The 27,577-nt window shown below is 38.7% G+C and overlaps 1 protein-coding gene across 8 annotated transcripts; it reads right to left on the bottom strand.

The window, feature by feature from the left end:
• On the bottom strand, positions 1-27,577 carry MARCHF7 (membrane associated ring-CH-type finger 7). 8 transcript variants are annotated; one of them, XM_050331177.1, is made up of 10 exons: positions 27,478-27,577; positions 21,694-21,850; positions 16,995-17,153; positions 13,279-13,441; positions 11,558-11,692; positions 8,808-9,921; positions 8,378-8,547; positions 7,068-7,177; positions 5,286-5,399; positions 1-1,616 (listed from the first exon to the last, which is right to left on the bottom strand). In XM_050331177.1, exons 2-10 carry the CDS (start codon positions 21,838-21,840, stop codon positions 1,344-1,346), a joined length of 2,385 nt encoding a protein of 794 aa, XP_050187134.1. In that variant the 5' UTR covers positions 21,841-21,850; positions 27,478-27,577; the 3' UTR covers positions 1-1,343. The 8 variants fall into 8 exon arrangements, with proteins under 8 accessions (XP_050187134.1, XP_050187137.1, XP_050187140.1 ...); XM_050331180.1 differs by lacking the exon at positions 27,478-27,577 and adding an exon at positions 3,474-3,522 and having other exon boundaries at positions 21,694-25,023; XM_050331183.1 differs by lacking the exons at positions 16,995-17,153; positions 27,478-27,577 and adding an exon at positions 3,474-3,522 and having other exon boundaries at positions 21,694-25,024.

The raw sequence follows: 27,577 nt of genomic DNA, 5'->3' as shown, positions 1-27,577 counted from the left end.
TGACTGCTTCATTGTACGACATTTTATTCAGCTATACCAACTAACTCCGAAAGGATTGAACATTTTTATTATAAACTTCAATTCACTTTCTTCAGAAATGAGTTAGAAACATTTTCACACATGCCTGGACCTTGACTTTTCAGATAAATGTCCCAGTGCTCTATTTCAACTAATTTCTGGAATAATACTTCTAAGCATTGCCACTGAATATTCCAATGCCTAAGGTTACCAGAATGGGCATAGCAACGTGCCATTTCATTAGCATTCCATTTTCTTTCAAATCTTACAGATGATAAGCCATCTCATGTAATACTAGTAAAGTTAACTGTTAAAAGTCACATGAGTTCATTTCAGCTGTTAAGGCACATCCTTTCCTCTGCACAAGTTAGTTTTACATACAGTAACAATAAACTAAACTCATGGCATTTCAACATACTGCACTTGTTGCAGATATATTGTTACTGTGGTAATTAAAAAACTAACATAAATTTGTAAGAAATACAATTCCAATACATGTATGAGAATTTATTGTACCACCATTCATATAAAGCATTTCAGTCCAAAATGGTCAGAAACAATCTTAAATATCTTCATAAGAATTTATAAACATTAGTAAAGATATACCACAGACTACAGCTTTCTATGTTTTCAAGTGTAAGTTCTGGTAAATATCCATATTTCAATAAAATGGACAATACCAGTAGAGATGCATACCTCTTTTGTCTTTATTTATAAAGAAGTGACAACACTAGAAAACACCTTGATAACCAGTGCTTTGAACAGTGAAGGTGGGATCTAAAAAAACTCTGATTAAACTAAGCAACCTTAGGTCTTTATCAAGTTGCACATCTGCTAGGAATGCTGAAATGCAAGACTTTACACCTCCAATATTCCAAAATGGAACAGCCACATGATATCAAATATAATCTCCAATTTCCAAACCGGTACATAAAAAAGCCATCACCAAGTATTAAAAGATCACTGCAAGTTCTTATTGCTTTTTCAGTTAAATAAGAATCTTCAAATAAACCAAAACCCAAACAATTTCTACAGTATCTTGCTTATCCTCCTGTTCATTTATTAACAACGGAAGCAATCAGTTATTATATGATGCGGCAAAAGAGCATTTAAGAACACCCAAACAAAACCTATTTCAGTACATGGACATCCCCACCCTCCCCCTGAAACCCACTATAACCACTTAGTGCCAGTAGAGGAGCAAACCTCGGTAAGACAAAACCAGAAATGTGACTACAATAAGAAGGAAACACAAAGGGAGATAAAGCTTCCTTAAATATTCAAAATCTGATGTCCTCCAAAACAAAGCACATACTCCTCATAATTTAAAAAGGGAAGTTGCTTTCTATGTATCTAATCCTCACACATGCTGAGTAGTTCTCAAGTCCACTGAGAGTTCCACTGCGCAGCAGTTTATTTTGATTCAACAATGCTTCAAAAACCACAAGGATATTCAATGCGCTTTTTACTAAGGAGAAGAATAAAACAAATGCATGTTGACTTTGTTCTTGCCAGTTCAGCATTTCTGCAGCAATTCCATTTGTTTCTTTCAGTAGGAAAGTTCTGCCAGCATCAGTCTTCAGAATCATCTTCAGAAGCTGTTGGAACAACACAGTATAATCAGAAGCCTTGACAAAAGTCTGTGAAATTAAAGCACTTCAGGATACGCAGAGGAAATAAAAGTAATTCTATAATATTAAATAGCAGATTGTAATACCCACCCAAACCTGGTGTAATCACATAGATTAATTCTTAAATGCATCTCATGTCTGAAAAATATAGCATTTTCAAATCAAAACTCAAGAGTACAGAAGGCAGTGTCCTCCTGCTCTTCTTCCTCAAAGTAAAAGGAAGAAAACTTATTAAGCCAGAGATTCAACTTTTATGTAGTGTCTACAGTGGCTAATTCCAACAGTAATCAAAGGAGGATATATTCAATCCATGACAGCAGCACCCAACACCAGGGAAAGAAATGATTCACAAAAATGTTAACAATTTAGATACTAAAATATCCTGAAAGACTCAGCCATCTGAACAAACGAAGACTCTGAAATTTTTAAATATATACAGATATATGTGTTGTTTAATGCAACTTGGGCCTACTTGAAAGCAGCTCTTCTCTCCAGCCCTGTTCTTTCACCATATGCAAGATGAACATGAAGCCCACACATGCATAGGATTTTGCTGTTGCAAGGTGAATTAAAGAGACAAATACATACTTGTCGACTATGAAAGAAAAGTCAGTATACACATCTACATCAGGTTTGCAAAGCATGAGCTTATCTGTAACAGGAATTTACTACATCCTCTTAAGCCAAGTCTGCAGGCAAGAAAGTATTTCCATTGAAGTAATTTGTTCCACTCCTGAATACAGAAAGAAAAGCCTGACTCCTTGCTTCTTCAGTTCTTAGAAGACAAATGTAACTAAAGTGCATCAGTGATAAATCTAAAACTCAGCATTCCTCACCTGCAAGTGAAAGGCTGAATCAAATACAGATTGAATTAAGGTGTAAAATGACACTCATTAAGGCTAATTTTTACTCTAATAAGGATGCACATAACTTAAGAATTAATTCAGAACTTTAGCCCACCTTTGACTGCTCTGAGGCAATAATCATCTCGAACTAAAACTCACACACACACACTCCCCGTTCCTTATAGTACTTCAAATGCATCCTGTGTAGTGACAATTCATATACAAACTTTGAATGTCAACAGACATTCACGTGCACACGAGGGAAGAAAAAGGCAGATCAACTACCCTTCTACTGCCTATTCATCACGCCTAGAAATAGATCCAGGATACATTTACCAGAAGTCAGCACGAAGTTTTGAATTTTTGATTTTTTTTCAAATGTCTTCTTTTCTCTTAACACAGAGCCCAACAGCACTAGGAAAAATCATTTTGTGGGTCTGTACAGAGCACAGAATTTAATGAAAAACTGGCAACCTTTCAATATCCTTCATGAGGTGCGGTAGGTCTGATCAAGGAACCCAAACAACCAAAAAGTGCGTGTGAATGGAAAAAAGGGAGAAGGCAAAAAAAAAGAAGGGGAAGAGGAAAAAACTGCAAAAGAAATATGTAACTTAAGTGCAGTGAAATTCAACTCTAAATGTTTCATTCCTACTAAAACTCCTGTAGGTGTCACCAATAATCCCATAATTAGGTACTACAAGAATTACAATAACCAACTGTAACTAGTAAGGAATTTTGTAATCTCTTGCAGATAACACTTCGGTAGTCTAAACAGTTCTATACTGTTGGGAAATTAATCATGGAGAATTAAAACCGGTTCCCCCTCGGAATAGTTCTACTGATAATGGAAAAAGCACTGCTGGGTCAAGTAAAGTTTTCAGTAATTATGTTCATATCATGAATCTTGGCAAGGAGGATTGTACTCATTTAGCTTTGAGTTGATCTAATGGGAGGGGAGGGGAAGAGGGGAAGCACCTACTTTCAATATCTTCCATATGTGCCTGAAGAGTTCTTGCAAGGTTAATAAACTAGAAACAAGGCAGAGAGAAAGTAGTTTAAAAGTTGCAAAGTTATCTGCAGAAATTTGCAACAAGTTAGCAAAGTTTTCTTCACTTTTACATCCCAAAGCTTCATGCCATATGTTGGTTACCCTAACCCATTTTCCCAACTTACAAAAATCAGTGCAAAATTTAATATAAATCCCCACACATTAGACTTCAAACTGCTACTGCACAGTTATTTCAGCTTCCACTCTATGTCAAACGTTTCTGGTAGCAGTTAGTGGCATCATCTTCATGTTCTACAGTCTGTAAAACACATCAGTTTTGAAAGCAGCAAATATAAACAAGTGCCAGTTTAATGAATACCATTCCTAAAAGCTGTAATGCAGAAAAACATAATCATGGTAAGGATTTGGTTGGATCCATTTAATTGACTTCACTATTATTATGACAAAACAGGGTCCTTGATTGAATGAGATTAATGAAAAATGCATGAATACAGTTACAGTTTTTGTTTACCCATAAAATCTTAAGACCAGGATTACTATTAGGCAATGGTGGTAGTTTAGTGTTGGAAGCACATGGTACTAAAACCCAAAGCCAAAATCCCTAGGAATAACATGTCTCAGCCAAGTGGTTTTCTTTTATCACTGGCAATCTGCATCACCGTTTCAGTTCAAGTCCAGATGTTGAGACACAGCAAATAAAATGAGTCTCATCTGCTCACTTTTATGCTTGGTATCGAACAGCAGCACTGGTGCTCTCACTGGGTTAAAATGCAGTGTCACACACAGAAGTATGTAATGCCTCCTCTGATGAAAATCCAGTAAAAACAACTTCTGTAATACACTCAAGCTGTACTATACTGGATGCTGGCTACTGTTAGATTATGTGTCTTTTGTATCTCTACACTCACACCAGGGAAACTGCACATTTTACTTGTGGACCGTGGAATACAAATTTTACATTAGGTGTGTACAGAAAAGAGGACCGCTGTTCTAGGACCTTAAGAGATTAGAGGCCTGCCTCTTCCCCAAAGGCCTAGTGCCTGCTGGCAGTCAACCATTCCAATACCCACTGGATAAGCTTAATAGTGTCACTTCTCTGTATCCAAGTAAAAAAGCCCGATATGATCAGCTTTTCAAGGTGCTCAGTTGACTAAGAGTACTGATTCATTACCTAGTATCAAATAAACATGTAGAATACTGGATTTCTGAGTGAGACACTATGCAGGAAGAACTTTGTATGCTGATCTCTTACTTGTAAAATGTGCACTTAGCATGTTTCTATGCCAAGTCATTTAAGTGACAAGAGTACAGTCAAACACAAATAACAGGAGTTTAGACTAATGCCAAAAAAATCATACTGTAGCTATAGTCTGTTTCACAATATTCATAGTCAAGTACGTATTTAGGCGTAGTCCATGAGACAATCACTGCAAGTTCTAGACCTCTGCAATGTAGACCGGCATAATGAGAAAAATTAAACAAATCAGGTAGTCCAACATTCTTAACTGCATGTTTTGTACAGGGAGCGTTTAACATTCCAGTTTTGTGTAAGTTCACAGTGATCATGACAACATACATGCAAACCAATGAATGACCAACAACCTTGACAAGAAGCATTCTGCAACACAGTAACTGCAGGTTTCAAATCAAACATGGTGGTACTGCACTGACAAGCCCAGCCCATTTTAGACCTAAAATTCTTTTAAAAACCATGTTTCTTGGGTATCTAGCTCCTAGGTCACTCAAGGTAACGATCCCTGCAGAAAATCACTTCATACTTACTCTGACACGTGTGCTGGCCTCGTTGGCAGTTCCTAACATGTCAGAAAAGCGCTGCTCGCATAAGTGTAACAACACTACAAGGTAGAGACCAGAGCTGATAAATTCATAGTCTGCCTTAAAAGAGATCAAAAGAAACATTCAGAATGTCAGTAATACATCTGCATATATGATTCAAAAAGTAGAATAAGATTTTACTGGAATGCTTATATATTTATCTCTAGTTGTTCCAAGAGAATTAGGGAAACGAAATACAAAACAATTTTAATTACTGAAAAGTTATTTATACTTCTGGTTCTTTCCACGCACCTTGGACCTAACATGTTATCCTTGAAGATAAACAGAGTTCTACAAACAAAATCTCAGCGTGATTAGTTTAGAGGAAAGAATCAGAGTATTATATCACTTGGAAAAATAAAATTAATGAACATTCTTGGTTTCTTCTCCGTGATTCCAATGCTTTACAGAAAGCCAAAATAAAGGAATATATTTTCAGAATGCTATGATGTTATAATTATTTTGAGAAATTCCTTTCCCCAAGATAAAGAAAACCTTTAAAAATGCTAGCACTGAACAGATAATTTAGTCAACCTTTTACAAAAAAAATTCAAAGCTTATTTCTAATTAAGTACAGTGACAGTGACCAATAATCAGTAGTATTAAAACATAAGATGATGGCACTCTCAAGAAAGTTTCAGAGTCTGTCCCAAGTGATAGGAATTATGGGTACTAGCATAAGAACTTAAAATAATAAAAAAACATAGAGGTTGATGTTTTGCCTCAAAACTGATGTTACTTGGTATTCTCTTTCAACTTCTGAGGTAGGCTTTATATATTCTCAGAATACAACCCAGAGAATAAGGAAACCCCTCTGCATAAAGTTAACTAAAAACACCAGCTTTGTGTTATTTACTCATTTTAAATACTACACAATCCAGTAGTTCTAAGATAATGTATTTTCTATAACAAGAGTAATACTAATGGGCCTTTGATTATTTTTAATTTAGGAAACAACTTGAAGGAGCAGTCAGAAGCTGTTAGAAAAGAGGTTAGTTCCTATCACTTCAACAAAACACAAAAAGTTTGTAATGGTACATTCCAAACAACCACTAAGTGTCTTCAGCTAAAAGCAAAGACAACTCATGACAATGTGAAGTTCAATCTATAATATAATAATGGCCAGTCTTCGCGAGCGAAGATCCGGGGAAGGTCTTTACACCTTCCAGCCTGCGCATTGGATTTTTTAGGTGAGGCACAGTGTGCGCGGAACTGAGCCCACCCTTTAATCCTAAGGTTCATCTGCCGGGGCCAAGCGAGCTTGGACGGTGGCAGCGAGGTCCTCAGGACGTAGATGGATTGCCTTTTTACAGGGTTAACGAGCTCCATCTGGCCCGGGAGTGTCCCTGACCGGGAATCGAACCCGGGCCTCGGCGGTGACAGCGCCGCGCCCTTAACCACTAGACCACCAGGGGCTCCCACGAAATTCAATCTAATCGTAATGGAATTCACACTGCACCTATGTGATAGAGACAAGGGGCTGCAAAGCTAGATGGCAGATCTGCAACTAAGAGAAAAGATACATCACACTTACTGAAAGCTCAGCTATAGGAAGCAGAGCAGAAAGACAGAACTGGTCTGAATATTGAGGAGACAAATCTGTTCCACATTGACATTAGTTTCTATGCATAACAGTCCTTCTGAAATAGAGATGCATTTGCCTTCTTAAAGAAGACTGTCCTCCCAGCACTAAACCAACACTTACCAAATTAAGTAAAAGATACTAACTTGTTCATTTGCATGTGCCCTATAGAGTTCATGAATGTCAAAGTCTTCCAGATTCAGATGTAACTTCTCCTTGCACAATTCGCAAGTTGTCACTGCTTCCAAAGAAGAACCTGGTGAGGAGGGGAGCAAGGGGTTTTAAGAATGTATGACACAATCATACAAACATTGCAAACTCTAAGTATAAGTTTTGGCTTTATTTTGCAGAGCAAGGTTAGAAGAAAAGAAAGCCTCTAAATGTAGTGACATCTGCTACTGTCAAAATTTAAATGCTGTGGAACATTTTTCCTCTATATGGCTGCACCTATTTTGCCTCATATTCATTTTGGATACAACAAGCCTCTTACTGGAAGTCTGGCATAAAATTACTTCTTGGGTTTGTTGAATTTTACCGCGTAATCCAAAATGCACACAAAAGTAAGAATAAATATACCAGAATAGCTTAAAGTTATTGTCAGAGTAACGTTTTGTCTTAAGTACCAGTTCTAAAACAAGCTGCTCCATAAGCAACCAGGTGAACAAAGCAAGGTGATGGTGGATTTATGTCTTTACAATACAGTTAAATACCTCAAATTAATTTCTTCTATAGGCTGAGGCTTCTAATACATCCCTACTCTGATGTGTATCCTCTGATACTGAGTAAAAAAGCAAACAGATGCTAGCACCTTCATTTGGTAAAAAGTATTCCATGATTTTTGTGTCTTCTACCAATACTGCAGATAACTTAGTTATAAACTGGTCAATCAATTTATTACAAAAATTTTTTCCCAGTGTGCAATGTGTGAAGTGTTTCTTAAAAAATCCTATACGCACTTTGAAGTAGTTTTTGAACAAGTAGTTTTAAAGTGCCTTGAACAAGAGCTAGTATGTTTAAAAAAAAAAATAAAGTACTTAAGTCTATTTACAACTGAAAAACATTTCTGGATTTTAAAATTCTTATTGCTCTGCTACAGTCAGCTTGGCTATATAAGTCTTGCAAAAAAGCACAACCATACTCATAAGGAAGGGTGGGGAGCAAACTCCACCCCAAGCAGTACCACCAAAGTGACAGAGTAGTTCTAAGGCTACACTTCGTCTGTGTACTTTGTCTAATACCTTAAAAGACAACCCTAAAAATGTAATTCTCAAAACAACAAACAGTTCTTGGAACTACTCACATGAGAAACTGTACAGACACACAATAAGTATGGAAGTGCCACACTGCTGTTTGTCCCCACTTCTCGTTTTTCAACTAAATATCTCAGTAAGTGCAATCCTTCTTATAGGCCTCCCTATATAACTGGAAGCCTACCTTGGTCGAGGGTCTGCTTTACCTGAATTAATCTTGGACTGAAGCCACTTTTTCATGCACTCCTGGTGAACATACTGAAGACTTCCAGTGCATTTGCATGGCTCTATTAAAAGGTTGTCAGAACTTGCAGAGGACATTTGACAGATTCTGCATAAGTCACCCTCTTCATCTTCAGAATCTTCTAAAAGCAGGCTGAATAGGAAGGAATACCAATAAACACTGTAACACATTTCATGAAAGATTTATATAACGAAAATTCTATTTATCTAACTGTTCTCAAACCAAGCAGCTTAAAACAAGCTTCTGTAAAGACAAAAGTGAGAATAGAGGTGACAGGGGACTGAGTTGCTGCCTCCTCTGAAGGAGAGTTTTCTTTCAAAATCACGAGTGCAGAAAGCCCTCTCATCTTAAGACAGGTACATTTTACTATCTCAAAAAAATTACTAATTTACCTCTCTTTAATTTTCTGAAGTCTTTCTGGATCTCTTGAAGGTAGTACTTTAGACTTGCCACTTTCTTGTCCATCAGATTGATTCCAGCCAGAAGGAATAATATCTACAGTTATCATAAGATTGTCAGATAGACTGCTTCCTAATGTCGGAGGCACCGCAAAGCGAAAGAGAGAACCAGGCAGAATTCCAGAACTTCTACTGTGGGCTGAATCTGGTGGGGAGGCAGTAGCTGTAGAAATACCAGACACTGCAGGTGGTGGTGGTCTGCTAACAGAAGCCCGAGGAGGGCTACCTGATGCTTCAAGAGAGGTCTCCTCACCTGACCCTCTCCTTCTAAAGACATGTTGCGATCTAGCAGTTGTATCAGAGGTAGAGATCCTTGCAGATTCATCTCTTCCTTCTCTTCTTCTTCTAGAAAAGAGAGGTGTACATCTGTTCCTCAAAGAGGATGACAACCAGGATCCTGCGCTCCTACTTTCAGAGTCTGGTCTGTAGCTGTCCCCATCTGAATCAGAGTTGCGATTCTGTGAAACTCCTGATAAACCCCATCTTCGTCCAAGAAAACTAAACCCCTGAGAAGCTTCAGACGACTGAAGTCCTGGAACTTCTGGAGTTGCAGCTCCATTACTACTCGACAGAGTAGAAGCCTGAACTCTTGGGACCACTGTTGACTCTTCAGAGCCTAATGATCTTGTATGCAATGGGTCTTGGCTCGACCTTCGAGAGAAAAATGTAGATGACATACTAGATGCTAAACGGGACAGCAGCTGCCTGGTTGTGCGCCTCCCTTCACTGTCAGCTGCAGACTCATTCGGTGACCTCTGGGAAGATAAAACCCTTTCAGAACCCCTTGAGGAAGGGGTTTCATCTCTCATGGCAGTAAGAGAAAATGCTGGGTGCATGCTCCTCTGGGGAAATTCTAATTCATTTCTCCTTTGTCTTGAAGAATAGCTGGATCTTGAAGAGCTCATATTAGAGTCTCTGTTGAAAAAAGATGGCTGATGATCAGAAGGCAACTGGTGGTTCACGGATGCATTCAGCCTCAAAGTGCTTAAGGAGCTCTCTTTTGGTCTTGCTCCCTCTGCATATGAAGAGGCAGGTCTGTCTTGAAGGTCTGTTGCAGAAAAACAGAGAAAAATACAATGACAAGATGTGCTCTAACACAGCAGTAGACACTCACGGTCAGGTTCAAAAAGGCTCCAAGCAACCTGACCTAGTTAAAGATGTCCCTGCTCATTGCAGAGTGATTGGACTAGATGGACTTTAAAGGTCCCTTCCAACCCAAAACATTCTATGATTCTTACAAGTGTATTTTCTGTAAATACTGTCCAAGTACCTCAACACACTGAGAAGAACTCCACTGTAGCTGAAATGTAGTTAACACTACATGAATCATCTGAGGTGGTTAAAATCAGATAGTCTCCCTTCTAAAATGGCTAGATTTGGAGGTTGGGGATGGGAAAAGGGGGGAGGAAGAAGAAGCATAGGTAGATGAAGGTAGGAAACAGAAGCTCTCTATGATTCTGGAATTGAAACCTTTCATGTTTGTAGTTTTGGTTACTTTTTTTTATGGGTTCTACATTGCAATCACCATTTATTGCTGAAGCTGAGGTTTATGCATCTGGCAGATTTTAACTAAAGAAATATCTGCACAGATGCCAAGCATCTGCCATACAGTTTTGATTACACAGCAGGGAACACAGTCACGAGTTATTTTTACAGCACTTAAAAGCAGCACTACTGCTAGAAATGCAGCAGGGACAGTATAAAGCACGGTTGTTCACTTATCCACTTCTCTCATTAGGCTCTATCATGTAATCTGAACTGTCCACTTTACTAAAGAAGTGTAGAGTATGATGACATTAAAACATACTCCTCTGCTGAGGCAGGACTGCAGGCTGAAATGCGGAACTAGTTTTTAGCTTTTCTGCTTATCTTCTATAATTATAAAAATGACATTTTTTTAAACCTCTGCTTTAAAAAATATCACTGAATACACCTGCAAAAGGTAGCAGATCAAGATTGACGATGAGTTTCCCCAGAAACAACTCTAGAAGGCCACAACACTTTGAACAGAAAATGACAATTACAGCACAGAAGTCCTTACGAATCCCATCACCTGCCATGAGACAAACCTCTTGCATCATGCAAAATATTTGTTCATTCATTTTTATTTTCAGTGGTCTAGGGGTGTTCCCTAATACCCATTTGAGAACACAAATGAAAAGAGATAATATGCCATGGGCACCTTTAGGAAAAAAGTTTCCTGGGTCAAATTAACATTATTTTTTTTCCCATACCTAAATACAAAGTGATCTTAAAGTAGAAAAGAGCCTTACTAACTAATCACACAGTTACAATGGTGAGCACCACTTTGACATGACTGAATGCATCTACAAGGTAGACCATTTATGTATCCTTTAGTGGTTTTGCCAATGCATGCCAAGTGGCCAACCAACCTTATTTAAAAGGATACCTTAAAATTAAAAAGATATTTTGGGTTTGTGTTTTGAGTAAAATATTAACATGCCCAGAGAAGATGTGGACATCCCATCCCTTAGGTGTTCATGGACGTGGCTTTGAGCAAACTGGTATAGTGCAAAGTATTCCTAACCATGGCAGGGGGTTGGAATAAGATGAGCTTAAAGATCCCTTTCAAACCAAATCATTCTGTGATTCTACAAACATGTTCAGTAACTAAAAGGGATACAAACTGTAGATTTACAAGCTTTCAGTTGCACAATTCATACATGTTGAAGGTGAAAAGTCACTGTTTCTGTAGGTCGGATCCACCACATTGTTAACAGACAGATCTGTTGTTCTTTCTAACTCTCTTCGCATCACTGATGAAGACCTAGGAATCCTACTGCATCTCCATGAGGAATCTAGAAAGAAAAAGTAAATAAATCCTCTGTTTTGGTAATCATCCATTAAAGTTGGCACTTGCACATGCATTTTTGTTATTCCACATCAACAGTGAGTTTAACATTACCATTAAACTGATTAAGTGGTCAGTGGCAAACATAAAGCCCAGAATGAGCAGCATTCTGCTGACCCTGGCACGCACTTAATCTTGCAGTGAGTTCTGAAAGCCAAATGAAAAGTAATAATAGTTTTGTGAAGAGTCAGACCCATTAACACTCAGACGGGACAAAGAGAAGTAGCATCTTGCTTCCTCATGGTAGCAAGTTCTTACACAGGTTTCACAACATAGCAAAAACAGCAGCCTGACGCTTAGTAAATGCTGCCATTCTTCTTGATGCTACTTAAATGCTTCCAAAATTCATTTTCCACAAAGACAGCTGAAGCTTAAATGTAGTTTAGACACAACTTTAAGAACAATTACTAATACAGTTTTTATTACAGAGTAAAACAATTCAGTGTAAAAAAGGATGTTATTTTTTTACAAACAGCTTCAACCACCACATAGGGAACTGTACACACTTCAGCTGTGGACAAAACTCTTGTTCCAAATAAGTGTTCTTCAACAGTTCTGAAAAATTCACCTTGATTTTGTTCACTGCTAACTTAGAAATCTAATTTAAGCATTCCTTGGTCAGCAGCATAATGACCAACCAATCTAGAAATGGAAAGACAAACAGTTCTACTCCACAGTGAGAAATGCTAACAGTTGTCATCTTATTAACAGAGTCAGAAAGCATCATTAATACTGGGGTTTAAGTAGGAACTTACTTTTATTTAGATTGGCTGTGAGGTTCCAGAAGGGGACATTAATCCATGCTTATAAGGGTAGTCTGAATGAAACTAATGGTCTTTTTCAAAATGTTCTAGAAATATTTTTAGCGCAAGTTTTTGACTGTTACTTCCCGAGTTTTAGACTTTTGTTGGCATATTGCTTAAATTCTGTCTATCCAAGTTCCACCAACTTACTTCAAGATACCTTTAACGAAAACCTCAGGTCTTCACTTAAGAGCTCTTAGAATGTTTCTTTTTGTGTGGCTTACAGAATGAATTTAGGCCCTGCTAAAAAAAGAACTTCTTCCCTGACCCCTACCCACAGTGCTCTAACCAGCCACAACACTGGGCTTGGAACATATTACTAAATACAGTAAAGATTTCTTTTCTGCACTCCCTGGCACACACTGATGTACCAACACAATTTGACTCATGAAATAAGAGCAGCTGCACTCATTCTTTCCTTGAAATGTTAACCAATTAAGACATACTTGAGCCACGAAGTTCAGCTTTACTGCAAATGGAATAGGCACAGGTAAAAATTCTGAAATTACATGAGTACAACTGGGTTTTCAAAAGACCATGTTAAGAGCATTCTTGGTACTTGGGATACTGCTGTCATTACGCACATACTCTTCTGATAGGCATAGGCTTTTATTATTTAAGAATAATAAAGGCATAATATATCAAAGCAAGTCTTTTAAAACTTGATAAAACCTGATCTTACTACTCAGACAACTGCGATGTAACTCAGCTCAAGTAATCAACCTCTCACCTGAAAAGGCAGACAAGCCATTACTTCTCACAGAAGAGGTAGATGTACACGATAGCTTAGGTCTCTTTGAATCACTGTCTTGCTGCTGTCTTGAATATGCTCCTTGAGTTCTCTCAGACTCACCATAACATCCAGATGTAAAATGAGAGGAAGACGATGTCGACTGAAATAACATTAAAAAATTACACAGTATTTCAGATGGGCTTACACTGAACAAAAGTGTACATAATGTAAAATCCACAAAAATAGTATAGAGTAAGTCTTAGATATAAAACCTTTTCTTTAAAAATAACTTAGGAGTTGTGCTTGCACTCTTAATCAGTATTTCCAGGTTTACTCAATACAGTCCTACCAAAAAAGCCAGTTCCCATGACATTCAAGTATCATTTTTCCTTTATAGACAGATATGGCTTACAGGGAAAAAATTATATTCCTGGCCTCTAAGATGCTATAAACACAATCAAATATAGCTTTACAGATCTTCAAGAGAACATAATTTTGCTGTCCAGACATTGCCAAAAATCAATCAGCAACATTCTTTTATTTAACAGTTTAACTATTCCAACTTATTTTTAGCAACCTAAAGTATAATTAGTTAAGGAGTGTCGTGGTTTTGCCCACCAGCCCATCCCTGGGGCTGAGGATGGTTTTGTCCAGGTGATTTCCGGACAAAAAAACCAATCAAAAAGTTCAGTGACGCCTTTGCTAATTACATCTTTAAGAAAACGGAAGAGAAGGTTGTTGCGCAGTTGAAATTAGGAACAGCAGCCATGTAGGAGAGAAACGGTGGGCCCGAGGAGGGCCAAGGCCCCCTCCTCCCCCGGCTTGGGCCAGGGGGGGGGCAGGTGCAGCACTGAAGCCTCCCTTCTCTCTTGTGAGAGAGTGAAGAAAAAAAGGTTTAAAAGACGAACTGCTTAGATGAGAAACCGCTGTAGAAGAATTCCAGCCATGAGATAAGAGAACTTCCAAGGTCAAAGCTGCAGTCGCAGGAGAGAGAAGAAAAGTTCAAAGGGGGGAGAACTGCTGTTTTTCTCCTTTTCGCTCTCCCTCCCTTCAGCAGGGTAAAGACTGAAAAATAAAATCCCTGCCACCTGTGAAAGTTTGTTGGGGTGAAGAGACCTCCCGTGCGGCTCATAGAGGAGCTTGTGGATGCACCAGAGATTTGTGACTTTAACAGAGAGAAAGCCTTATGCTGGAGTAAAAGCGGCTCAGATGAGGCAGAGTCCTGTTAAAGACTTTGTGACCCTCGAAGGGGACGATGCTTATGCTGGAGCGAGACGGCTCAGATAAACTTGGGATCTCAGTGAGAGATCCATGCTGCTGCTGTTGAAGATTTATGACCCTGACGGGTATTAGAACCTACGCTGGAACACAAAACGGTTCAGGTAGGGATGTTGGGATCCATGTGTGGGATCCGTGCTACTGGTGCTAGAGAGAACCTACGCTGGAGCAGAAATGGCTCAGGTGGGATATTGAGATCCAAGTAAGGGATCCAGACTGGACCCATGCCGAGAAGTCAATCAAGGACTGTTCTCCCATGGGGAGGGACCTCCATAGGGAAACAGGGGTGAACTCTTAAACCATTATCCCCTGTAACTCTGTGGAAGAAGATCCATAGTAAGCAAGTGTCCCCTTGCAAGCCTATGGAAGGAGACCCTTCAGGACCTGGGTAACCCCCAGCCTTCGGTTTTAGCCCAGGAGGGGGGTAGGCCCAGCCCTGGAGGCCAACACAGAATGAGAGAGAGATAAAGAAGTTCCAACTGCGACAAAAGTGCTACAGAGTTACTGGAGAGAGAGAGCTGGAATTCTGAGAACAGAAAAAGACTGCTTCTCCTCCTTGGACTGATATAAAGGGAAGTGGGGGGAGAAGTATCTTCTGTAAATACATAATACCTTTTACTTAAGTAGAATTGTTGTAAATATAATTCTTTAGTTTTAGTTTGTTAATAATAAATACTCATACTTTTTTTTATTCAGTCTCTTTTTGTCTGCATAAACCTTCTCTCAACTGATAGTAATTGTATGAGGGGTGTAAAAGTAAATTGAGCCAGGACAAAACCACGACAAGGAGTGAGCTTCAAGTAAACTGTTTGAAACAGGTATATTTTGATTGCAATAAGCCCAAGTGCTACTGAAGCAGTTCAGAGTAAAGAACAGGTACGAAACAATTTTTGCAGTGTAGAACAGTGAAATAAAACATTTTCAGAAACTAGTACCCTACTACTTAGAAAAAAAATTGGGATAGCCTATAAAGCTGTTTGTCTGGTTACTTGCAGCCAAGGCATTCCTTTTCTATTTGAAATGGTTTGGATTTATTTTTTCATATATATTAAAAAAAAAAAAAGTTGAGATCAATATAAAGCACAATTGAGCTGCTTGTCTTCTCCAAAAACTATCTACAACCAAGATCCTTTAAGGATCAACCAAATTGCAGGATATGTTATAGCTATAGGGTGTTATTTTGTCATGGTTTTTACTAAATTTAAGCCACAACTCTTTCAAACTAAAAAGTATCTAGGTATTTCTCTCATCCCATCATAAAAGACAGATAGGGAGACGCAGAAACCAACAACAAAAACCAAGTACAAAGCTAGGTTATTTTCCCTTAGGAATCCTCTACTTAACATATTATTTATTTTTTAGTCATTTACAATTTGAGAAGTGGAAGTTTCTGAGTGTCTTCTGCAATGTTCACTGAAATTTAAGAGAAATATTAACCTTAATGGAGAAAAAAAAAAGATATTCATCTTGAAAACTCTATAGCATCAACTGAACTAGGTATGTAGACCACTTACAACCACAGATTCCATTTCCATTTAAGTACACTGACCATGGCTTCCCCTGAAGGGCAGCATATGCACACTAGTTTCTCTCTCCCCCTCCCCATTATTTCAGTGTCTTCACCTTCAAGTCACCTAAGAAAACAAACACCTCTTTAACGATTCCAGCACTCTTATGTACCCAAACTTTCAGTTTGAGAGTGAGCAGAATTCTTACTTGTTCACTACCATCCCATCAAAGTTGCTCAGTTTTCTGCTTTTCCCATCTTAATGTTTGTACTGCACTTAGAAGTGTTTTATTATCACTCTACAACGTATAAGCATGGCACAAACTAACTACTTTATTTTTGGAGTTACAAAGGCACATTCTAGAAACCAGTTATGACAAGCTGTTAAGGCCTGAGCCTTGAATCTCATGTAAACAATTAAGCCTCCATTTTCTTTCACAGTATAATGTAAGCAGTAATCAGTAAGCACAAGAAGACTATTAACTACTCCTCCACAATTAAGTTTCTTAAAGCAGGTCTTCACATCCACCAACTTTGTGTTAACTCACAGAACTGGTACCATCCAAAATCCACAACCCGTTGAAATACCTGATGGAACAAGCTGAGTATAAATAATAATGTTGCCATCCATGGGACTTGTAACATGTATCAGAGTCTAATTACCCCCTCCTTTTTTCTTTTTAAATGGACATTTGCAGAGCCACTCACTTCAAATTTATTTATTAACTCTTACTAAAACTAGTATGCATTACTATTTTTATCCTCTGAATAATTTCTTAACACTGGTATCTTCTAGCTTTTGCTCCATCTTGGCTTACCCAGAAACATTACAATGAGCCCCTGATAGCAGCTTGTCAGATTGGGAAGGCTAAAGTAAAACCCTGGGTTTAAATATTTTTTTCAGGTATTACACATTAACAATTCTCACCAATCTGCTCCTGCTTCCCAAAAATCTTCCAGAATGTGGATGATCGAGTGTCCCTGAGTAGCGGGTTGGAGAGGACACTGAAAGCTTCCACGGAGTCTCGTGGGTCTCTCTTTCTCCAATTCCCCAGTCTCTACTGGAACTATTCAATACACTGGGTTCCTGAAGAACAACATACTTATTGTATGCATCTTGTAACTCACAATCAACTCAGCATCTGATATGAATATTGAAAATACAAGGAAGTGGAGGCAGTAACACATCTGGAAACCTTTAGTAAGAAATCCCAAGGCACAGCCAAAAAATGAAACAGGCTTAAGAGAGAAGCACTGGCAAAAGGAAAGATTTTTTTGGTTAAAGTACTTCATAGCAATGATCAGTTCCTTCATCTGTCCTCTCACTTGACCACAGACAGTAAAAAGTGTAAGGCTTTGTTATCCCAACTTAGATACTGCAGCAACAGGGCAGAATTAAAGGCCTCACTTTCAAGTGTTGTGCAAAAAACCCCACCTATGTAGAAGAAGTCTCCATGACAACAAATGCACCTATCTGGCCACTAAAGTAATCTGTCATGTCCTGGTCATCAATTTTAATACAGAAAAGAGCAGTGCAAAGAGGTAGGAGGGAAAGAAGAAAAAGAGCCTACTAACTGATAATTATTGTTATATAAGGAGCATGATCTGTCCAAGGAAAAGAGATTGTACAACAAATGTAAACTATGTCACCAAGTTACTATTCGTTAAAAATGCTCCTGCAAACTACACAGTATCTTCTCCGAGTCTTAAATACTTCCATTTAACCACTATTTAAGGTTTTTATTTCTCTGCAGTCTATTCTAATAATCCATCATTATGCTATTCATAGAGAAGGACTGAAAAGCAACCATTATTAATTCCAATTACACTCCATGCAAGCAGCAAAAATAAACTTCCATTTTCCATTACAAAATCAAAACTTTTGTGCGTCTAAGCTTTTTGTAAATCACTAATATCAAAGGTCACCACAAAACAGTGAACAGCACGGCATATAAAACCACTTAAAGAAATAAGGTAAATGGGTTACGCAGCCTACTTCAGACACAAATACTGATTCCACAATTTGATACGCATAACAAACCAGGACTGTTTGGCAAAACAGTCCTGCAAATAAGCAGAGTTTGCTGCATTTCCTGAGAACAAAGTGCTCACATTATCCGAAGTCTGAGGAAGTCTGCAGGGCAACCACCACAACTGTTCTCTTTTTGTGTTTTCTCTTCCAAAATCAGAGCTCTAATCCTCCCCTGGGCTGCTGAGGCGAGTTTCTAACAATTAAAATGGGAACCATTTAACATACAAGTATGTCTGTCTTTAAGAGAACCTAAGGAATGAGGCTCTGGACTATCAGACTGAATTCCAATGAATATATTTTAATTGAGGAAAGACACTGCAATTTAATTTGTTCCATCGAATAATCACTGAGATTAATAAAATTAACAGAAATAACAGAAATCCAACCATTTTATTAATACTAAGAAGCATTTCTAAGTGATTATTTGTCCATTCTCTTTCTACAAACTATTAATACTACAAACACAGTAGTTGCTGTCACCATTTCTTAGAAGTCATAGGATTGGGATTTAAAAAGCTGAAGAAATATTCATGGCTCATCATTCTCACAAGCAAAATTAAACCTCATATTTTCAAGTCTCAGTGGGATTCATCATATTTCCAGATTATTTCACATATGGATAATCAGCCCATGGGCAGAAGACTGAACAACTTGAAGATAAAAGTAAAGCTCTCTTAAAATGTCCTTACTATGAGCCATACCTGCAGACTTAATTGATCTTGAAACACCTGCCTTTCCCTTTTCATCTGCTAGATTCTGAAAATGTGAGAATCTCATTTTAAGTGTCTGGATCACTATGCTAAAGAACCTAATTCAAGAACACCACACTCAGACCAGCACAACTCTGAAAGCCCAGTCATGGAGCTACATCATCTACCATCCTAATGCCAAGCAGTTTTTGGTAGCTGTGGCACCTCTGCACAGGGCTCATTTCTTTGACAGATGTCCCAAAGCCAACATAGAGAGAAAAAAAAGTAACATACTGGGAATCAAAAAAGTGGCTTTAAGAGAAAGTAGATTATCAGGTATGATGTCAGGAATCCTCCAACCAATTGCTATATCTGAAATAACAACAACAACAAAACCAAAACAAATGAACAACAACAAAAGAAATCTGTCTGCTTTCTTCCTTCAATTCACCTTAAGACTAGTTAACATCCCTTCCGAGAACTTAACAATTAAAGCACTACCTAATGTAGTTTATTTTGGTGTTGATCTGGGGTCTAAGTAGCAGAAAAATGTGATCGGGAAAAGATTCATAACAATTTTATAAGCTACATTTGACCCTATCCTGCCATTAAAAAAAAAACCAAACCAAACCAAACCAAACCAAACCAAACAAACAAAACCAATAAAACAAAAAAAACCACACCTTACAATTCATTTCTCACAAAATGTTTACTATGTTGTAACATAAAGCATAGGAATTTCTTCTCATACCATTACACTAATTTTATTTTTGATATTTTAAGTCACCTAGAAACAAAGCTGTATCACATACATCTGATTAGTTTACAATTAACCTCTTTGTTCTGCTTCCTCAGAGAAGCAGAGGCTAGTCCCCAGACTGATCTCAGAAGTGCACGACATACAAAAATTCACACCTATATGAAAAAGAAAGGGAAGGAGAAAAATAGAAACCTTTCTTATTTTTTTAGCCCTACTCAAAACCAAATACTCAAATTTTGACTGCTCTGTCCCAAAATTTTGAGTTAAGTTACAATCAAATATTCTCTCTATAGAAATTACTCTGTATTTAAAAGCCAAGTCCCCAAGTTCCTTTCATCTTTATATCCAAAGCATTACTGATAGTTACATGTTTTTTCTTATAAATGACAAATCTTAAATGATTTGTAACTGAAGTAGCTCTTAAATATTTTAAGGTAGGTTTCTGAATGAATTAACAAATCGAAAACGCCTGTCCTTTCCATTCCTATCTGACTGGACTTAATCTTATTTAGACTATTTGTTTCTTCACACCCTAGTCTCTGTAATCTTAATTTACAAGCACTAATGTAATTTGTTCCTACCAGCTCTGTAAGTATCAAAAGTTAGTCAAGAGAGGGAGTTTCCCTGCGCTTTTATCACTAAGCACTAATCTTGTGTTACAAGGTTTCAGACTACCTTCTATGAACTGAGAGTGGAAAGGGATACAACATAATCTTCTATACAAATACTTTCCCCTAAATGTTATAAAGATCATTCCTCAGATCAGAAGCACTTTGCTCAACAGGAAATAGTCAAGAATACGCAGGGCAGTGAACATATGGCAGTTTGTGTAATAAACTAAATAATGTAAGCTATGTTAAAATTTCTTAACAGTAGTAACACATCAAACTTCACAGAACCAGTTCAACTGAAGACTCATCTTCTGATCAACAGCTTTCAGTATATGTACACTGTGTGTGGACTGTGTCCATAAATTCCTACAAAAGATTAAGGCTGTTTGATTTGGTTTTGCAAAGGAGCCAGCCCATGAAAAACATGGGGGAATCCAAAAACCAAAACCAACTGACAGCTGCTTGCCCTCACACATTCCCTACAGCCTATGTGCTAATGAACATGTGCATGCCAGAGATAACAAAAATTTAACACATCTATGTGTACTTGTGCTAAAAATAATGTTCCATTACTTGCAAAACTGTTTCTGAAAAAGGCATTACGTAACACAATGTCCCAGATAGCTTGTCAGCAGAGAGCAAACTCCTAACCATTTTTTTTTTAAATATGAACATTTAATTACAGATTTAAGTTTCTGCAATTTCAAAGATCAAAATGGGCTTATACTTCTGGGCCCAAAATTGAGGTGAGAATTGCTGACAGGAGCAGAAACAAACTAGTAAAGTAATTGAGCTGAACTGCTATCTGTGGCTTCCAAGTGCCCAAAGTAATTTCAAAAGTAGAGTAATCTCTCCTTCCCATAATACTCTTCCAAAAGTGAAAGTACCTGCACAGTGTGAGTAATTCCTCTTGAGCATGGCTCCTTGCCCCCAAAAAACGCAGTTTTGGCAGTGTGAAATGCTGCACGTGAACCAACCAAAGGCCTTTCCCTCAGCCCTGTCTACTGCACACAGAGCCCAGTTGCACTAGCACACTGACAGGTAAAGTGTTTAGGCTGATGGAAGCCTAAAGCTCCTCTTCTTACCTTCACAAAATACAAACACAGGAGGTGCTGCAGAGAGGCACAGCTTCCTTAACTCAAAACAGAGTCCTATAATTTCTGCATCATCAAGTGTAATGTCCTATACACACCTAAGATCAAACAAAACACTCAACCCCCCCTTAACAGAAAACCACATTTACCCAGGTTTACAATGGCAGTGACTCATGCCAAAACAGATCCACAGTATCAGGATGCCCCTTTAGTCATCAAACAGCTGATTTCTAAAGGTGTAGCTACAAACACAAGCAGGTAACAATAGAGATATAGAACTACTAGTTCACAGTAGTAGTTTCACAGATTACTGTCATTGGCCTGGTTATTAAATTCTTGCACTTTAGAATTTTTTTTCATCTGAGTTTTGGGGCTTTTCTTGGTTAAAAAAAAACACTTGAAATTAATTTATACTGTACAAAAAGAAAAAAAAAACATTACCTGGTATCCAGATTCTAATCTCCATGAAGATTCTCTTGCACTATATGCACCAGCTAAACTGTTTCCAGTCAATGTCCTAGATCCTAGGGAAGAGCTGGAAGCCTGAACAGATATTCTGCGAGGAATTCTTGAGGGTTTTGACTCCATTCTTTGTATCCTGTACAAGGACACACTGATTATTTTTTCTCCTTTAAGTAGGGACCTCATGCAAAACAGGCACAGTCATTCTGATGTAACATAAATACGATTCACACATATGAATATTAAATACACAGTGCTTTGGTCTGACTGTGCATCAGTAAAATGGGGAAACAAGCTCTCACCCTGGTTTTTGTAACCTCTTCTGTAGAAAATGAGAAATACAGCCCCTTTTGCTGTACTTATTTTATTACAATATACTCTTGCTATTATAAATATTATATATATACCTAATATAGATAGATAAAATATATAAATATACTCCCTTAAGAACCTCACAGCACTCAGCACAAAAGGAGTCAGGAAAAAAGTACTCAGATTTCTTAAATTCATGTATTACATTTTTGCTAATAAACTGTATCTCAACACTCGCAGAAATTATATTCAGACTTATTTTTCAGCGTCAAAGTCATGAAACTCCACCTCCCTGAGAAAAAAACATATCTGCAGTCTCCCTGCCTTTAACTTCTCCAAGGATGATTCCCATGAAAGTTACCATATGCAAAGGAGCACGTGCTATCTCACAGGTGTATGCATATATTTACCTCTGATTCTAAGTATTTATTTGCTCTTTTGATATTTCTAGGCATTTAAAAGAAATGCTGTGCCTTTTTCCCTCATGAAGTGACCCCATAGTCATCCCTGTCCTTGAAATAGTATCTTGAGCTAGTGTTTTTCTAAAACTCCGGATAGCTACCTAACTGGCCTGCTTATATTCACAGATTTTTCCTCCTCAGGATGGTACAGACAGAATCAGACCACAGAAGGCAGCTCTTAAATAAAAAATTTAAAGAGAACTGCAGTAACTGCAGTATCCTCAGTGGCACAGTACGTTAAGAGTAGCATGATAACTTATCAACTCAAACAGATGACCAAGATTTCCACTGGTACAAGGTGATTTCCAGAAGTGGTATAATTCTGACCTAACCTTCTAAGAAGAGGAGTAAGTTTTATTAATTTTTTTAAAAAAACTATCCATCAGTAAAGCACACTTTTGGCCACAGTCATCAGTATCACTGTCTGGGAAAAACAGCTGCATCAATCCTGATGTACCTCATGTCTGGCTGCAGTTTCAAGTTAAGTTCACATATTCAGGACTTTTAATCTTTGCTAAAGTCATGCTGCATTACATATTCTACCTGGTAAAAGCCAGTTTGTACAGAACTCCATTGACTGAACAGCTGGGACAGCTGAGGTTAATTTCCATAACAGAGGATTTCTTTTAACCACTGCTCTCGTGCATGTTCAGTTGCCAGCTTTACAACAATCCTCAAAACACAAAGTGGCTGAAATGCTTAATCCTGCAAGTAGGACTTCTAAAATATAAAGCACACCAAGGAACTGTTTACCTTTGTGTACTCAGTTGTATTAAGGAGAAGCACACCAGCTTCTAGACCATGCTTCTGACATTAGCAACCCATTAGTATTTGCCAGAGACATCATCAGTTAAAGATCTGGTCATGAATCTGAAATCCTCACTTGTCTAACTTTGCATTAGTAACCTGAAATAATGAATTCATTAAATTTCCCAGATGACATTTAAATCCCAAGGTAAATATTAAACAATTTATGTAATTATCAAGTTGTAAATGCAACTCTATCAATAAGAATGTTCTAAGCAGTGTTTCAAAGTTTAGAAGAAACTGTTAATTGTGGAAGTTTAAAAGAAATTAAGGAAAAATCTAATAATCTACGTTATAGCATTTTAGGTGGATCATCAGTGCAGTAAAATCTAGCAATCATATTTCCTCCTAAACTGTAATGATAGTTAATGTCAGCTTCAGAGTAACCTGCCATAATGTGCACTGTAATTTAGTACTTATATGAAGCTGCACTGAGTTTAAAAAAGTAACTATCAAAGTTGCAAACCGTGAAGATAAAATAATGTCACAGTAATACAGATTAGGGTGTATGCTGGACAGAACAGCTGTATGTCTTGATGAGATCTGACACCCAAAGCACTGTTCATCTGTTTTACCCTGATACAAAATATAAGGAACAGGCAGAATTGTGGATCCCATTCTGTACTATTAAGTACTTGACAGAGGGCTAGCATTATCCCCTTTATTACGGATCAATTTGCTTCTGAATCACTTGGAATCACTTTGTTTCAGACAGATGTGGAACCAGACAAATTAAATAATACAGATAAAAGTCAGACACAGACATACACAGAAAACACAAAGGTTCAAGAAGGGATGGAAGCTCCTACTGGTAGAAAATAATGTTCAGATGAACCAGGGGAGGAGAAAGAAGTGTAAGAACAGTTTCAAGACTAAATTAGAGATCATCTAATACTAATAAAATTGCCATCCACAGAACAAACAAAACACAAGCATTCAGACTGAAAAGGAAAGGGTGGAAGACTGGACACCAGAACTAACTACCTCCAGAAGCTGAAATGGAGTCCAAAATTAGCAAATTGCTTCTCCAGACACATATAAAAAGGCACAAGACTAATTTTCTCCTTTCTAGGATAACCCCTAGAGAACCATGTTAACCATCAGCCTAATCTTGTAAATTAGCACAGGCTGTGATTTCAACCCTAGTATGTCAGAATGATATTATCTATATAGTACTGTCTTTCTTCAGGATGATATTATCTATATAATACTATCTTTCTTCAAACAAAGAAATCTTGCAGAAACTATACGCACAAAAAAAGTGTTAAAACAATATTAAGGCAGCACATTAGAAAATGCAAAATTTAATGTCAGTTTATGCATACACATTATGATCAATCTCTTGAATACAACTGTTCTTTTTTCCTGAAGTCCTGACCTCAGCCAGCAAATAAGAAGGATCTGCTATAAAGGTCAATCAGAGTAGCATAAGAAAAGGCAAGAGAAACCCTACCTTGTTTGATGCAGAGGTGAAAAGATGTTGAATAAAAGGCCTTATGGTCTAGGCAAAGAACTTCTGTTCAAGGAAACTGGATTTTACCTTTGCCTTTCAACAAAGATTCAGTGACATGGAGCATGTCATCAAGATTAATTAAGATTGAATTTTTTTTAAAACCGCAACCAAAGAGCTCTTCAATTTCTGGGCATCCACCATAAAATTTACTTGCAATCCAACGAGAAAAAATCATAGAATAGTTTCGGTTGGAAGGGATCTTTAAAGGACATCTAGTCCAACCCCCCCCCCCCCGCAATAAGCAAGGACATCTTCCAACTAGATCAGGCGGCTCAAAGCCCTGTGCAACTTGCCTTTGAATATTTCTAGAGATGGAGCATCCACTACCTCTCTGGGCAACCTGTGCCAGTGTTTCACCACTCTCATCATAAAAAATGTCTTCCTCAAATTTAGTTTAAACCATTACTTCTTGTCCTATTACAACAGTCTCTACTAAGTATCTGTCCCCATCTTTCTTACAGTCCCCATGTAAGTACTGAAAGGTTGTGATAAGGTTTCCCCAGACCCTTCTCTTCTCCAGGCTGAACAGCCCCAACTCTGTCTTACCCAGCTGGACAGAGCTGCAATTGAAATCAATGGAGCCATGACATGAATTTACTAGCCAGATAAAATGAGATCTAGGCATTTCAACTCTGGTGATCAACACCAGTAAGGGGTCTCTTGGCAGGGGGGTGGGGGAGTCAGAGTTCTCTGAAAAGCATTTTAATCACTGTACCTTGAAAGCCTGAGAAGCAACCCTCTTCACAGTTTGGCTGAATGCACACAAGACACATACAAGGCTTATGCTCATCACGGTAACACAATGGGTTGGTCACAAATAAGGTGAACATGCCAAGCTATCAGAGAGTACACGACAGAGCCAGACAATGGTCTCACAATTAAAATTAATCACATTATTAAAGCCACAATAGTACTTGTATATAAGCACAATATTCCCCTTGCAGACAGTATTTCAGAATGAGAATGGTTCCCTTTTACAGGATCAGCGTCTTAAGGGTTTTCCTAAATGAGAACAAAGGCACTCAAATTAAAACCTCAAGCATTTTGTTTACACACAGAGGAATGCAACAAACCCCACGTGGTAATTAACACACTGTAATGAGTTCTATAATGACAAAGTAGTCACCTCCATTTACATAGAAGGTAGTGAGACCAAAAAAACTTAATCTGCTTCTCCGAGGAAATACTAATAATATAAGAATAGAAATTGTGCTTTAGTCTGAACTGATTAAAAAGCCTGCCGCTGCCAAACAGAAAAGGAATGCCTTACTCAAATATCACACCTGCTGTGTCCTTCACTGAGAAACCTCAACACTCTATCCTGGCAAAATAAACCTTTGGTTTCTCCATTATTGTGACTGTACTCATTCTGGTACCCAACAGCAGAGAAATGAGAAAGGATACAGCAGGATGAAAAGCACTCTTCTCATCAAAGCAACAAATTTTATCAGCTTATGCCATCTTACACTACTTAGCCATCGAAATCTCATGGAAAAATCTGGAAACTCTAGTGGCTCATAAAATAACATGCCATGCCCCTCAAGACTCAGTCAGAAACCAAGTTCTGAAATAAAACTTTAAAGTCATACCTGGGAAACAGATGACCACCAAGGAGGTGGAGTTCAATAGCTTATTTTTTGAGTGCACAGTTCATATGTCCTGCCCTTCTTGATGTCATCCCTCCAATGACATTATGAAACATCAACTAGACCTAACATAGCCATGGATAAAGATAACAAAGACAGAAAAGATCCAAGAAGTCTTTGCTGGAAAGCAGTGCAATTTCCAAAGATAAAAATAACAGACAGCAAATATGTCTCTTCTACTTTGACCTTCTCTATTGATATATGAGGACCGGTTTTAGGCAGTCTTGTCTAGCAGTAAAGAAAGAATTTACCAGCTTCCATGATTTCTACTAACAGCTTTAAGCTTTTAAGCATTCCTGTACCCTCGATCAGAGGGAAGCATGAGCTTCACTACCAGCTCCTAAATCCAAGTCTTCTACCTGGGAACTATCAAGCGACACTTCTACCTAAGACTCAGACTCTCACATCTACATATTTTTGTGTGGTTTAACGTAAAACTATTCATAAGACCTTCTCCCACGCTACTTGTGCTCATGTGCCTTCCTCAGTGTTTACTCACAATCACGCTTTTATGACAAACAAGATGGAATTCGTGGGTCTTCCAAGCTGTGCAATTCTTCATTTGGGGTATTTTCTCAATCTTCAATGCAGGAAGACTGACAAATAACTCAGCAGCCCCTCAGGAGTCCCGCGAGCAGCAAGAATACTTACAAATGCCGACGGCTGCCGGGCCGCAGCGGCCGGTGCCGCACCGCGGGGCTGCTCCCGCAGAGCCGTCAGGCCCCGCACCGTCCCCACCGGCTGTGGGGAGCGGCCCAGCCCGCATGGCAGGGGATGCTCAGGAGGGCACAGGGTGTGTGCCACACGGCCTCGCTCCGAGAGCGGCCCCGGAGCCGAGAGGCCGTAGGGGGGCGAGGGCGGATGGAAGCACGGCAAGTCCGGGCCCCGCACGGCACAAAATGGTTCCCCCGGCCCTGACGAGTGGCTGCCGGGCCATGCCGGGCTCCGCAGAAGGCGCGGGCCGGGCCGGGCCGGGCCGGGCCGGGCCGGGCCACAGCGGGCGCCGCGGGCGGTGCGCACTCACCTGTCGGGGCGGGCCCGGGGCCGCAGCGGCTCCGCGCCAGCCGCGCCAGGGCCGCAGCACAATGGCGGCCGCCACACCGACCCTGCCAGCCACGGCCGCG

This window comes from Myiozetetes cayanensis, unplaced genomic scaffold (assembly GCF_022539395.1).
Source record: "Myiozetetes cayanensis isolate MyiCay16 unplaced genomic scaffold, myiCay2020 scf497, whole genome shotgun sequence".
NCBI lineage: Eukaryota > Metazoa > Chordata > Aves > Passeriformes > Tyrannidae > Myiozetetes > Myiozetetes cayanensis.
Note: the sequence above shows the minus strand (reverse complement) of the source record. Positions and strands in the feature narration are given on the sequence as shown.